The 14,789-nt window shown below is 43.5% G+C and overlaps 1 protein-coding gene across 1 annotated transcript in view; it reads right to left on the reverse strand.

Annotated features, from left to right (window-relative positions):
• scin (scinderin) overlaps positions 1-14,789 on the reverse strand; it is a 113,659-nt gene that overhangs the window by 63,244 nt on the left and 35,626 nt on the right. The window contains exon 4 of the mRNA XM_080207411.1: positions 13,048-13,197. Coding sequence (XP_080063537.1) covers positions 13,048-13,197 — 150 coding nt within the window. The remainder of the gene's footprint in view (positions 1-13,047; positions 13,198-14,789) is intronic.

Consider the following 14,789-nt stretch of genomic DNA (forward strand, 5'->3'; position numbering starts at 1 on the left):
AAACACAGCAAAAAAAACACATCAAGCGCCACCTCCCATGATGTAACACTGGCAAAGTGGCCTCTGATTTGCCAGCCCTGCCAACAACTTATGAACTCAAGGATCAGGGCACCATTGGGTTTGTCCGGCTGGTGGGACAGAACATACTCAGGGATGCTGATGTTTGGGATGTTGCCTTTAAGATATAATTCACTAAGTACGTCGGGCTGTTTCTTGACTAGTCCAAGAGATAACGTTGGCACTAGCCCCCAGTTGTTGGTAGGGACAACTTTGCAGGGTCGACAGGACTGAGTTTGCTCTCATCATTGCCAGTGCCTAGAACAATATAAAGTGGTCCATTCAGTTCCATTTCAGCGATATGATCCAACTCAGAGGTTTGCTAGGCCATTTCTGAGGGTATTTCATATAGGGAAGGTCAGATGTAGGTCAAAGTAGGTAAAGAGGGCATTAATGAACAGAACTAGTTTTTGCAACAATGACAATTTCCAACTGATCTGAAAAAATTTAGGAATGTTTCAGAAGCACCTATCTAGGCATTACTGTGGTTGTCAAATAAACAGCTGTCTGACCTTTCAGTCCCCAGTGAACCTGGTTGCCTGGTTATCAGATGTGGTTTGTTATTGGAAATTTTCTCAGCCTCTATTTCTGTATTTCATTGAAAAAGCTCTCTTTTTTATTTGAAGAGGAGACATATGCCAATGCAGTTCAAAAAGTTTAATGATACTCCAAATTATCTTCATTGAGTTTCACTATCCATTGCACTCCAGCCATACCTGCTTCTGAACATAAGGCTGACTAACAGACTCAGTAACGCTTGACCTGACCTGGACTGAAAAAAAAATTACAATATGATTCTGCAGCTATAAGTGTTGATTGTTAGTGGCTTTTAACAACTTAAATAGTTCTTTTCTCTATTTGTACTCAGGTCTTTCAGAGGAGTGGGAGTATTCAACGGACAGAGCAAACATGGATGATACATCAATTTTACCAGCACAAGGAGTGACACAGTGGTTAGCACTGCTGCCTCTCACAGTGCCAGGGCCCCGGGTTCCATTCTGGCCTTTGATGACTGTGTGTGTGTGTTGAGTATGCACATTCTCCCCATGTCTGCATGGATTTCGTCCGGGTGCTCCGGGGTCCTCCCACAGTCCAAAGATGTGCAGGTTAAGTGGATTGGCCATGCTAAATTGCTTCTTAGTGTCCAAAGGTGTGCAGGTTAGAGGGAATTGGCAGGGTACATGTGCGGGGTTATGGAGACAGGGCAGCTGGGAAAGGCCTGGGTGGGACTCTCTCTTGGAGGCTCAGCACAGACTGATGGGCAAATGGCCTCTTACTGCACTGTAGAGATGCTACAGCCACCACTACTCTCGCACCCTTTTTGGACTATTCAAATAAATGTGGGAATGTCTGTTCCCAAGTCTTGTTCTGAAAGTCACTAGATAATTAAATATGACTTTAAGATGAATCATCAGACAACTTGGTTTTTTTTGCAATGGGTAATTACCACAATGAAATGAAAGGCTGTTTGGCCTTTATCCATGTTTTGACTTAAGACATTTCAAAACTAATTATCATAATCGCATATTCTGTAGTTTAGTCATGTTATTTCCAAGTTGTTAGCATTTTGGGGGAAAAGACGTGATAAACTTGTTTTGACGCAGGTCATCTGTGAGATATTAAAGTGTAATTCAACGACTGTAGTATAATTAGTGTAAAGGTTTAATAATATTGGAAAATACATAGAATGACTGAAGATGTTTGGATCCATACCCATATAATTGGTCTCTTTAGTCCTTTGATGTTATACATTTCTAGGAATTTCTCATTCAGTATGTGGATGGCCTGACTAGAGAGGGGGCAAAACTTGACCTCTTCTGGGGAAATAAGGAAGGGCAGGTGACAGAAGTGTTAGTGAAGGATCTCTTTGGGACCAGTGACCATAATTCTATTAATTTTAAGATAGCTATGGAAAATGATAGGTCTGGCCCTAAAGTTAAAACTCTAAATTTCGGCAGGGCTAATTTTGATGGTATCAGGCAGGAACTTTCAAAAGTTAACTGGGGTGGTCTGTCAGAAGAAAAAGGGACACCTGGTAAGTGGCATGCTTTCAAAAGTGTGTTAACTAGGGCTCAGGGTAAACACGTTCCTCTTGAGTGAAGGGAAAGGCTGGCAGAAGTTAGGAACCCTGGATGACTCGGGATATTGAGGCCCTGGTCAAGAAGAAGAGGCACATGATGTGCATAGGCAGCTAGGATCAAGTGAATCCCTTGAACAGTATAGGGGGTGTAGGAGTAGAGTTAAGAGAGAAATCAGGAGGGCAAAAAGGAGACACAAAATTGTTTTGGCAGATAAGGCAAAGGAGAAACCAAAGAGCTTCTACAAATATATAAAGGGCAAAAGAGTAACAAGGGAGAGAGGAGGGCCTCTTAAGGACCAACAAGGTCATCTATGTGCAGATCCACAAGACATGGATGAGATCCTAAACGAACATTTCTCATCAGTATTTATTGTTGAGAAAAGCATGGATGTTAGTGAACTTGGGGAAATAAATAATGGTATCTTGAGAAGTGTACATATTACAGAGAAGGAGGTGCTAGAAGTCTTAAAGCACATCAAGGTTGATAAATCTGCGGGACCTGATGAGGTATATCCCAGGGCATTGTGGGAGGCTAGGGAGGAAATTGTGAGTCCCCTAGCCGAGATATTTGAATCATCGATGGCCATGGATGAGGTGCCTGTAGATTGGAGAGTGGCAAATGTTTGCCTTTATTCAAGAAGGGCTGCAGGGAAAAGCCTAGAAACTACAGGCCAGTGTGCCTCACATCTGTGGTGGGTAAATGGTTGGAAGGTATTTTGAGAGACAGGATCTTCAGGCATTTAGAGATGCAAGGACTGATTAGGGACAGTCAGCATGGCTTTGTGAGTGGAAAATCATGTCTCACAAATTTAACTGAGTTTTTTGAAGGGGTAACCAAGAAGGTAGATGAAGGCAGTGCAGTTGATGTTGTCTACATGGACTTTGGCAAGGCCTTTGACAAGGTACTGCATGATAGATTGTTAGGTAAAGTTAATTCTCACGGAATCCAGGGTGAGGTATCTAAATGGATACAAAATTGGCTTTTTGGCAAATGCCAGAGGATGGTTGTAGAGAGTTGTTTTTCAATCTGGAGGCCTGCGACCAGCAGTGTGCCTTAGCAATCAGTGCTGGGCCCACTGTTATTTATCATTTATATTAATGATTTGGATGAGAATATAGGGGGCATGGTTAGTAAGTTTGCAGATGATACCAGGATTGATGGCATAGTGGACAGTGAGGAAGGTTATCTCCAATTGCAACAGGATCTTGATCAATTGGGCCAGTGGGCTGATGAATGGCAGGTGGAGTTTAATTTAGACAAATGCGATGTGATGCATTTTGGTAGATTGAACCAGGGCAGGACTTACTCAGTTAAAGGTAGGGCATTGGGGAGATCTAGGGGTACCTGTTCATAGCTCCTTGAAAGTGGAGTCACAGGTGGACAGAGTGGTGAAGAAGGCATTCGGCATGCATGGTTTCATTGGTCAGAACACTGAATACAGGAGTTGGGATGTCTTGTTGAAGTAGTTAAAGACACTGATAAGGCCACACTTAGAATACTGTGTGCAACTCTGGTCACCCAATTATAGAAAGGATATTATTAAACTAGAAAGAGTGCAGAAAAGATTTACTAGGGTGCTACCAGAACTTGATGGATTGAGTTATAAGGAGAGGCTGAATAAACTGGGACGTTTTCCTCTGGAGTGTAGGAAGCTGAGGGGTGACCTTATAGAGGCCTATAAAATAAAGAGGGGCATAAATAAGATAGGTTGTCAATATCTTTTCCCAAAGGTAGGGGAGTCTAAAACGAGAGGCCATAGGTTTAAGGTGAGAGGGAAGAGATACAAAAGTGTCCAGAGGGGCAATTTTTTTCACACAGAGAGTGGTGATGTCTGGAACAAGCTGCCAGAAGTAGTGGTACAGGCAGTACAATTTTATCTTTTAAAAAGCATTTTGATAGTTACATGGGTACAATGGTATGGAGGGATATGGGCTAACTGCAGGCAATTGGGAATAGTTTAGGGGTTTTAAAAAAAAGGGTGGCATGGACAAGGTGGGCTGAAGGGCCTGTTTCCATGCTGTAAACCTCTATGACTCTATGACTCTATTTCCCTCTGAATTAAACCTATCTGGGAAAACTTGCTATTCTGATGCATTAGCTGCTAAACATACAAGCCAGTGTGAAACTGAATCATTTTGACCAAGAAGTTCCCAGACTCCACAGTCTGTTCTGAACTTTGTAATCATAGTCTGTGCTTTAGTTCCATCTTTCTCTTAATTCTTCTCAACTTTTGTTCTGTTTCTTCCTCTTCCCTCCGTAAAGCACCCGGTATAATGGTACTATTTTAATGTATGTGGTGAAGCATTAAGTTTTGAATGTTTTCGCTAAGAAACTGAAAATCAGGCAGTCGTGGCCGTGATTCTCCCATCGCAACCCGCAACTTTTCTAGTGGGTCAAGGTGGGAGATGTATGTCATTGGCCTTGTACTGGGATTTGAGCATGTAATTGGGAATGCATGCGCATCTCCCAGAGCCGGAGAACAATCACAGACTGCTGGAAACCGGCGGGAACATAGAACATAGAACATTACAGCGCAGTACAGGCCCTTCGGCCCTCGATGTTGCGCCGACCAGTGGAACCAATCTAATGACCCTCTAACCTAACCTATTCCTATATTATCCATATGCCTATCCACTGACCATTTGAACACCCTTAAAGATAGTGAGTCCACAACTGCTGCAGGCAGGGCATTCCACGCCCTTACTACCCTCTGAGTAAAGAAGGCAGGTAAGTAATTTAAATCTTTTTAAAGTGTGTTTGAAATATGTTTAACAGGTCATTATCGCGAACTTTCAGGTCCCGATCGAATCTCCAGGAGTACTTCATTTCCAGTGGGGTTCAAACTAATTCCCCAAATTCAGGGCACAAGCAGGAGACCCCGCCGGAACGAAGGGCAACCCAGGAGTCAGGCAATGGACAGCTGGTGCCCCTTGGGCACTGCCCACCAGGCATCGGGAAGTGCCAAAGGGCAGGGTCTATTGTAGGCTGGGTTTAAGGGCAATCATGGGGGTGGGGCCCTGCTGCTGCTCTGCATGGGGATCGGTCTAGGATGGCGGGAGGGCAGCGATTGGGGCGAGCTGAGGGAGGGTGGCCTGCCGGGGGTGTCTACCTCCCAAGGGGGGTCTGACCTCGGGGAGAGGGGTCGGCTGGGGGGAAGGGGGTCTGCCTGGGTGAGGCGGATGGGGGGATCACCACTGCTGGGGAGGTGGGCTGTGCATCGGGGCACTCCGAGACGGGAGTGGGGTCAGGGCTGTCGTGGGACTTGTTGTTTGGGCTGCAATCAGGCCATGGAGGAGGGTCCTGGGCTGGCCAACAATCGAGCTGGCCAACCGAGTGTATGGTGTCGAAATTTGCTGATGACACCAAGATTGGTGGAACGGCAAATTGTGCGGAGGGTGTGGAGAGGCTGCAGAAGGATCTAGATAGGCTGGGCGACTGGGCCAGGAACTGGCAAATGGAATTTAATGTTGGCAAGTGCGAGGTGGTCCACTTTGGTAGGAATAATGGTAGGAAGGATTATTACTTACGTGGCGAAAAACTGCAGCAGGCGACGGTGCAGAGGGACCTCGGGGTCCTTGTGCATGAGTCGCAAAAACCCAGCCTGCAGGTGCAGCAGGTGGTCAGGAAGGCGAATGGGATGCTGGCCTTCATAGCGAGGGGGATTGAATATAAAAGTAGGGAGGTCTTGCTGCAGCTGCATAGGGCATTGGTGAGGCCGCAGCTGGAGTACTGTGTGCAGTTTTGGTCGCCGTACTTACGCAAGGATATTTTGGCCTTGGAGGGAGTGCAGAGGAGGTTTACTAGGCTGATGCCGGAGTTGAGGGGGTTGAGCTATGAGGGGAGGCTGAATAAACTAGGCTTGTACTCGTTAGAGTTTAGAAGAATGAGGGGAGATCTCATTGAGACGTATAAGATGATGAATGGGATGGATAGGATAGAGGTGGAGAGACTCTTCCTGCTCAGAAAGGACAGTAGGACTAGAGGGCACAGCCTCAAGATAAAGGGGGGCGGTTTAGAACGGAGTTGAGGAGGAACTTCTTCACTCAAAGGGTGGTGAATCTCTGGAATTCTCTGCCTGTTGAAGTGGTGGAGGCTGCCTCGCTAAATATTTTTAAGACGCGGGTTGATGGGTTTTTGATAAGAGAGGGGATTAAGGTTTATGGGGAGAGGGTGGGAATGTGGAGCTGAGCCACGACAGATCAGCCATGATCTTATTGAATGGCGGGGCAGGCTCGAAGGGCTAGATGGCCTACTCCTGCTCCTATTTCTTATGTTCAAACGTGGAGGCTGACAGATCGGAGCCACTGCATGTGCACAGAGCTCCAGAGCTGTCAGACTCTGGCTCGAATGGGCCCCACTCCCTGGCTTTTTAATGATATTCATGACTGGGTCCTCTGCCGTGCATAGAGTGCAGAGATTCAGGTCAGAAGCTGGACTGACAAAATAGTCGGGATTTAGAACAGTTTTTCTGCCGATTCAGCACTTTTTGGAGAATCACAGCCTACACTTCCCAAAACTGAGTGCTGATTTACAACGAAGTTGTCATTTTCAAAAGCCAAGACACAACCTCTCCCATGGAAATCATTAGGTTAAATGTCTGGCTCTCTTTCTCTCATTTATTCTCTATCCTTTAAAGGAACTGCATGAGGGTAGTATCTATTTGTTGACTTGAAGAATGATTACGTGTAAAAAGACAACTGGTTCAGCGTGCTTTTAACAAACCTGTGTTGCTGAGAGTGACATGTACTGTTCTGAATAGAACTGTGGCGAATTGTCAAACAGCCATTTGGAGGTAGCCAGCTGTCCACATTAAAAAGATCTGAGCTGGATACTTCCTGTTGAAAATCAGCTTGGAGCCTGAGGCACTGGCTCATTGTGAAACATAACCAAGGCTGAACAGCCTTCTTCTGTTCCCATGTTCCTGTGAACACAAATGCTGAAGCCCTAAGCATTTAACTGTTCACTGCCTATTTTGCAGAGAGAAAACAGATGTGGCGTGAGGAATAAAAGCTAGGTGCTGGAAGTGCATCACATGACAAATTGAATAGGATAATTGGTAGTCACACATTTCATTTGCCTGAACAGGCCTTAGCCTGTCCATTTGTGTGCAAGCTTGTTGCCTAGAACAAAGAGCATCACAAACACTGTTCTTAATGTTTGCATTCACCAGCTGTACATCCTTGAGAGTAGTGCTTTAGGAGATAGTGTCTGGTGAGTCAGGGCAGGTAGGTGAGGAAAAACAGTCATGTCAGAGTGGGAGCAAAGCCATAGCAGGTAGAAGCTTCATTATGTGAGATGGAATGCAAGTTTGTTCATAAGAGTTATCTGCTTATCTGGTGAACTTCTCTGGATGCTTCAACTATAGTTGGCTTTCTCGTGACTTTGAGTTTCATGTTTGCTTGATCTTCTTTCCACAGAAACATCTCCCCCATTTCCCTATCAAAACAGTTATAAATGAAAACTAATAGAACCAGGCCCTTTAACAGCTCCTTTGTGTGACAAGCAAATCTTTTCTGCCACACCAAATAGCTTGAGGACAGCATATGCTAGGGGTAATTAATCCTAATGTCAATTAAGATGAAGATCTTGGTACATTTTGTGAGAGTAGATTAAATCTATAGATGAATAGTTATTTCTGGGTGTAGTTCTGATGACAAATAGAAAGGTTGTTTGTTTATTCTCTCCACAGATAGCGTCAATCTGTTTTGAGGCTATCCTACTGTTGTGTAAATTGAAACACCTGGTGGCTATTTGAATCAATAGACTTGCCTGTTACCATGGGCTGAGGGCACAAATGAGGGAGACATTTTTTGAAGTTACAAATTAACAGGGTAAGGTTACCCAGGCAGTGCCTAATTTCATATATTTCCGATAAACAGGTCTCTTTATCACTTGGGCAATGTTAGAAAATAATCCCTGTCAAAAAATTTCCTGGATATGCCTGTGCTTCCACTATAACATTGCTGACAGACCAATGTAAGTGAGGTTGCCACTGCACTTCAGGTGAAGGTGCAGGATCAGCTGTGAGGAAATTCCTGGACAATGTTTGCAACAACACATTGGTTTTTAGGCGCTTTATTTAACTTTTTGAATGTAAAAAATAAGATGCAAGGTACATGAATAGGAGGTGAATAGAGGGATAGAAACCACATATCAGTGCAGGCTTGGTGGGCTGAAGGGCCTGTTCCTCTGCTGTATTGTTCTTTGTTCTTTAGCACAGTTGAGGGAACAGTATGAATTTTCATTAATTTCTTAAGTATGTACAATTTTGTAAAGGTATCAAGACCTGTGAAAGAATGGTTACCATGCTGGTCCATAGCACACTAAGCACAGTACGCATAATTTTTACAAGGACACCCAATTTGAAAAATTTAAATTAATTCCCAACATATTGTCTTGTGCTGACCAGCAGTTCCGATTTAAAGGGATATGTGCACGGACAGCTAAGAGACTGATTATGGGGTCAAATATTTCATCAGCTTTCACAAAAGCTCTCACTCCTAAATTCAATTTTAAATATTAATTAAGTCTGAGTTAGTGCTGGTGGGGTCAGGAAAGGCCAAACAATGAGTAAGCATTGTATACTTGGCAAAATTATATTGCGATACACTAGCCAGTCACATTTGTTTGATGCGTGGCACGGCGAAGGTATAACTGCATGAGGCAGGAACCTGTATGTTGCTTCAGCACATCTTCTCCAGAATACGGCAATGCAAATTACCTTCAGGTGAGGGGCCTAGCATTGCAATCTCAGGACGGAATGCCCCTTCAGACTGGGGCACCTTCCCTTCACGGTCAGGAGACCTTTGCCTGCAACCCCATCCCGGTCTACGCACCTGCCCCCCCCCCACCTCCCCCAAACAGTGAAACTGCCACATTCCCTCCCCCCCACAAGCCCCCAGAACAACCCTCCCCGGGAGTCCTGGTACTTAGACTGACCAATAGCTATAATCCAAGGTGGGGCTTTCATCCAAGTGAGGATTGATGTCCTGCCTGTGGCCAATCAATGCTCTTTAGAGTGTGAAATAGCTGCGGGCCTGTTGAAGTTGGCAGGAGTCTCCAGATGACGGGCACTGTGCACTCACCATCTTGAAAATGATCACTTGGAAAATGGTCTAATCTAAAAATGTCTTCTTTTGAACAGGTGGTCTTCCACAGGGCTCAGTGTTGGATCCCTTGCTGTTTGTTGTATATCTTAATCGCTTGGAATTAAATGTGGGAGGCATGAATGGGAAATGTGCAGATAACACAACAAATGGCTGTGTAGTTCATGGTGAAGAGGGTAACTGTTCTCCAGAATGATGGGTGGAATTTTCTCAAAATTGCACAGAACGTTTGATAAAAGGAGAAGAAAAGGGGGCCTGAATACACCAGCAACACCAGGATTCTGTGATCATGTGCCCCGATCACAAAGTTAAATTCCTTACACCACACCCTTCCCACAGAGATCGGGAACCGCCCCCTTCCCCCCCCCCCCCCCCACCCCCCAATGGATATAAGGATCTCCACCCTCATACCCCCTCCCAACAATCACCCCCGGCAGAGAAGGGGAACACCCTCCGACCCCCACATGCAGAAGGAAAATGCCTCCCACCTCGATAAATAAGTGGAAACCCCCCACATGCAGAAGGTGAACTCTCCCCCAACAGAGGAAGGTAACCCTTCCCCTGTATGTGCCCCCTGCCATTGCCCTCTGCATGCACTCCTAGGATGTGCCTCCTTGATTTTGCCACCTTGGAATTGGCCCATGCCAGTGCCCCACCCACTGGCATCCTGGCTGTGTTGCCTGGCACCAGTGGACATTGCCAGGGTGCCGGGGGCAATGCCTATGCATCGTTTTGAAAAACAGTAGTGATTCACGCTGAAGTGATGTCACAAAATTTGGAGGAGGATGCATCATGGACGGGTGCTATGGCATCATGCCTTTTAATGACAGTTCAATACATGTTAAAATATGATTATCAGATTCACATTCTTGCTGAGCATCAACCTGAACTCGTCACCTGCGGGGGGACAGAGATGATCTCAAACCGAATCCCTCCAGCACAAATCCTATTTTTAGCCACTCACAAGATTTAGTAGCCATTATAGGATTTGTGCCTGTGGCTACCGGTGCCACTAGATCACAGCCAATATCAATGGTTTGGTTGAGTGGATGTAAAAGTGGCAAAAGGAATTTAATCCAGAAAAATGTGAGGAAATGCATTTGGCGAAGGCAAACAAAGCAAGGAAATACTTAATAAATGGCGGATATTGAGAGGGGTAAAGGAAGTGTGAGACCTTGGAGTGCCCTGAAGGTGGCAGGACAGGTGGATTGCATGGGGAAGAAAGCATATGGAGTGATTTCCTTCACTGCACAAGGTATAAAATATCATGATGGAACTGTATAAAATACTGATTAGGCCACAGCTGGAATTCTGTGCACCATTCTGATCACCTCAGCACAGAAAGGATATAACTACACTGGAGAAAATGAAGAGGAAATTTACAAGAATGTTGCCAGGGCTTGAAAATTGCAGCTATGAATAGAGATAGGCTAGGCTGGGGTTGTTTTCCTCAGAACAGAGGAGGCTGAGGAGATGACCTGATTGATGTATACAAAATTAGAATGTGCCTATATAGAGTAGACTGGAAAGACCTACTCTCCAAGGCTAAGGTCAATTACCAGGGGCCACTGATTTCAGGTGATTAATAGATGAATAATAAGGAATGTAAGGAAAAGCCACTTCACCTAGAAGATGGGGGGGTGCCTGGTATTCACTGGTTGAATTGGTTGTTGAGGCTGAAATGCTCAACACTTTCAAAAAGGATCTGCACCTGAAGCTCTATAACCTGCAAGGCTATGGATCCGGAGCCAGAAAATGGGATTAAAATGAATGGCTAGCTTCTTGTTTTACCTCTTTTGTGGACGGCATAGTGGCACACTGGTTAGCACTGCTGCCTCACAGCTCTAAAGACCTGGATTCGATTCCTGGCTTGGGTCACTGTCTGTGTGGAGTTTGCATATTCTCCTCGTATCTGTGTGGATTTCCACCAGGTGCTCCCGTTTCCCTTTACAGTCCAAAGATGTGCTGGTGGGGTTGACTGGCCGTTCTAAATTGCTCCTTAGTGTCAGGGGGATTAGAAGGTAATTATGTGGGGTTTTGGGGATAGGGCTTGGGTGGGATTGTTGTCGGTGCAGACTTGATGGGATGAATGGCCTCCTTCTGCACTGTAGGGATTTTATAAAACAGACACAATGGGCTAAATTGTCTCTTTCTGTGCCATGACTTCTCTATGGGTCCAAGGAACAATGATCACAACTGTTTCTTGAAAATGTTGGTGCACTTCTAGATTACTAACTGTGTGAAGTGCCGTAGGCCACCCACGATAGTTTGGGAAGATTTAGTGCGCAAAAGCATAACGTATGTCTACAGAATCAATAAGATCTCTGATAGTTTCCAGGTCAATGTGCAGCAGGAGGCATAGCTCTCTAGAACCTTTCTTTGAAGCAGAGGCAGTGAAAACATGCCTCCAACAAATGTTCAGATTCTCATGGTCGCATCCATAAAAGTAGCATTGGCTGGTGGGAGGAGGAGGTGGTGGTGACTGTGAAAAGTGTGAACAAAGTACCTTAGGTGTAATTGCCCATCCCCACCACCCCCCAACCACCCACCCTCCTGTCCCTTTCACAAATTAACCTTCAAGTCTAAAGCACTCAGTGCTTATGGAAACCCTCAAACAAAATTAGCGGTCAGGATTTTTCATGCTCTGCATGGCGGGCTAGGAAGCTGGAGAAGCCAGGACAATATTGGGGAGCAATAACAGGACAACTCCCTGTGCACTCCCCTGACCAGGGATGATGTTCAGGTGTGGCCTGGCAGGTGGATCCACAAGGTACAGAAATTCAACACTTATGTTAAGTATTCTGAATTTGTATCTTATGTTATTTTATGACATGCAACTATCCAATTTAATTTAATCTGTATTGCAGTTATTTCTAGTAACATCAGTGCGAATAGTTTTTTTAATCTATTCTCCGTTACAGTGCCAGCTTCATGGAATACAACATTCACTGGTGATGAAACTGATTTGGGCAGTAGCACAATACAGAGAGTCGTGAATGGCCTTTATGTTATGCATTCTGCCCAATTCTCTTTTGCATTGACTTCAGTGTGTTGACATGGCAATTTCATCTGATGAACACCATGGTATCAACAGAAATGCATAGTTGTACCTTCAACAATTACAATTTTGCTACTGAAGAATACATCTTCCTATTCAAAGAAAATGTATTGTCATTCCTACTTTTCCATTGCTTCAACACATCACTGCCACTCACTATTTACTAATTTTATCCAATGTTTTGTTGCTTTCCTAATCATAAAGTGATAATGCAGTGTACACTTTGAATGATCCTACCAACCTTTGTTAAACAAATAATTTCAGTTTATTTCCTACTCAAGTGTCTTTTTATATACATCAAACGTTCACCACTAGCACATTGTGGTTTCTCAAAAAATATTTTTGCTGCTTTCACACAAATTTGCAGATTGCTTGCCTCCTAAGGGCAGGGCTCACTATGGTCTGTCTACATTTTAGCTACTAAGTCATGCTAACACAGCTTCCAACAGAAAGTGTTCTTTATTGAGAAGATTCTACTTTTGCATTTTGTTTCCTCTTTACAGATTATCTGTTCTCTCGTGTTCAGGTTCCAATCCATTTGGCATCTAACAGCAGGTGTTCATGGTATGATGCTATTGTTAACGTTGCCCAGGGGGTGGTGGGGAGTGGGATATAAATTTGGATACTGACTATTGGGTTCATTATAAAAAGTTTGGGATCTTGATGCTGCAACAGTGATATTAATATTCTATGACTCATTTGACTGAGAGAGAGTTGGTATTCTCAGTCTTAATAAAGCTCTTACCTGAATGATAGCTTTTGGTTCCTGATCTTCATCAACAACAATAAGTTGTGCTCTTCCATTTCGTTCATTGTCTCGGATGCCTGCAGCGACCTGGGCAGCCTTCAGACGTTCATACGTATTGCACTTTGAGCCACACCACTGATAAATGACCTGTTGAGCATATTGTAAATGATTAGGCTAAGGTTTATATAACTGTTCTCTCAGTTACTCCAACAGAGGCTGCACTTAATTCAAATTATTCCAATTTCTTTCAACTCTCAAGCAGTGATCACATAACATTTACAAAGATTGCTGATTATTTCAAGAATAAATGTTATGAAGTAATGTTGAGAAGAAATGAGCTGTTAATAGGGAGTAATAAGAGAATCCAAATATAAATAAGGAGACATAAGATTAAAATAGTGATTCTCCTATGAAATAAAGATTAAAATCAAAAGCAGAGTTCACTGCTGGAAAAAGGTTCAAGAATTTTATAAATTACAAATTAACTTTGTTTCTTTCACTTTGTTTGTCTTGGACTTTGTGATGAAGTACTTTAACTCGAGAAACCTTGTCAATTTTTGGTGTAGTGAGCATATTTCTGCATATTTCTACTTAACAAGGCATATTGCTATTTAACACTGTGAAATATGAACTTGGACATAATTGTGGCTCTTGTAGCACAGAATAAGGGATATCCTCTAACACATGGCAGTTAAAAAAAAACAGATCTTGTTTGTACATCATCTTAGCAAGCTATTGGTAAATTGTAAGGTAGTACAATCTATGGATAACCTTAAGGATGATGCTAAATAATTTGTGAACACAATCTTGGAAACTGAGTGTAGTGGTCACTATTTGCTCCTCTCAATATCCTGATTGCTTGAAAGATTTTGACTAAAATGAAGGATGTTGATGAAAACAAAGGTCATTGTCCAGAACAAGTGCTTAAAATACTTCATTCTGGTTCAGTTCTTTTATGATATAAACATTGAATCAGGCAGTAGGATTTTTAGATTTGTTGCATTCACTCCAGCATCACTTGAGGTAACAACATTGCTGTGTCGTATAATGATGATAATTAAATAACATAAAAATGTATTTATTAGTCAAAGTAAGGCTTACATTAACACTGCAATGAAGTTACTGTGAAATTCCCCTAGTCACCACACTTTGGCGCTTGTTCGGGTCAATGCACCGAACTAGCACACCTTTCAGACTGTAGTAGGAAACAGGAACACCCGCAGACAACCCACGCAGACACAGGAAGAACGTTCAAACTCCACATAGACACTGAGTCAAACCAGGAATCGAACCCGGATCACTGGCATCAGTGTTAACCACTGTGCCACCGTGCCGCCCATAATTGTTGTCTTACTTAAGGTACAGCTATCTTGCTAGACTCAGTCGTTTTCTATTCAGGGCTTTAAGGTAAATTCTCCTTTAAACATTGGTGGATATCTTAAGTATCTTTCTGTAACATTAATAAAACTTGAATCCTCCATTAAACAAAACAAGATTATACTTATTTCCCTTAGAACTATCAGTGTGGTGATAACTATCAAAAGTGATGCATGTTTTTTTTTATAAATTTCAGATCCATTTAAGTGTCTGCAAGACCTGTCTTTCACAATGTCAAGACAGACTGATCATACAAGGAGTGCATCTCATCCAGAATAGTCCAAAAAAGGAATAGAATTATAAATATGGTGTTATGTACCATCATATAAATCGATAGCCAGAATCTTACATTGACCGAGGAG

Source organism: Carcharhinus amblyrhynchos, chromosome 2 (assembly GCF_965287045.1).
Source record: "Carcharhinus amblyrhynchos chromosome 2, sCarAmb.v2.hapA, whole genome shotgun sequence".
In the NCBI taxonomy this organism is placed as follows: domain Eukaryota; kingdom Metazoa; phylum Chordata; class Chondrichthyes; order Carcharhiniformes; family Carcharhinidae; genus Carcharhinus; species Carcharhinus amblyrhynchos.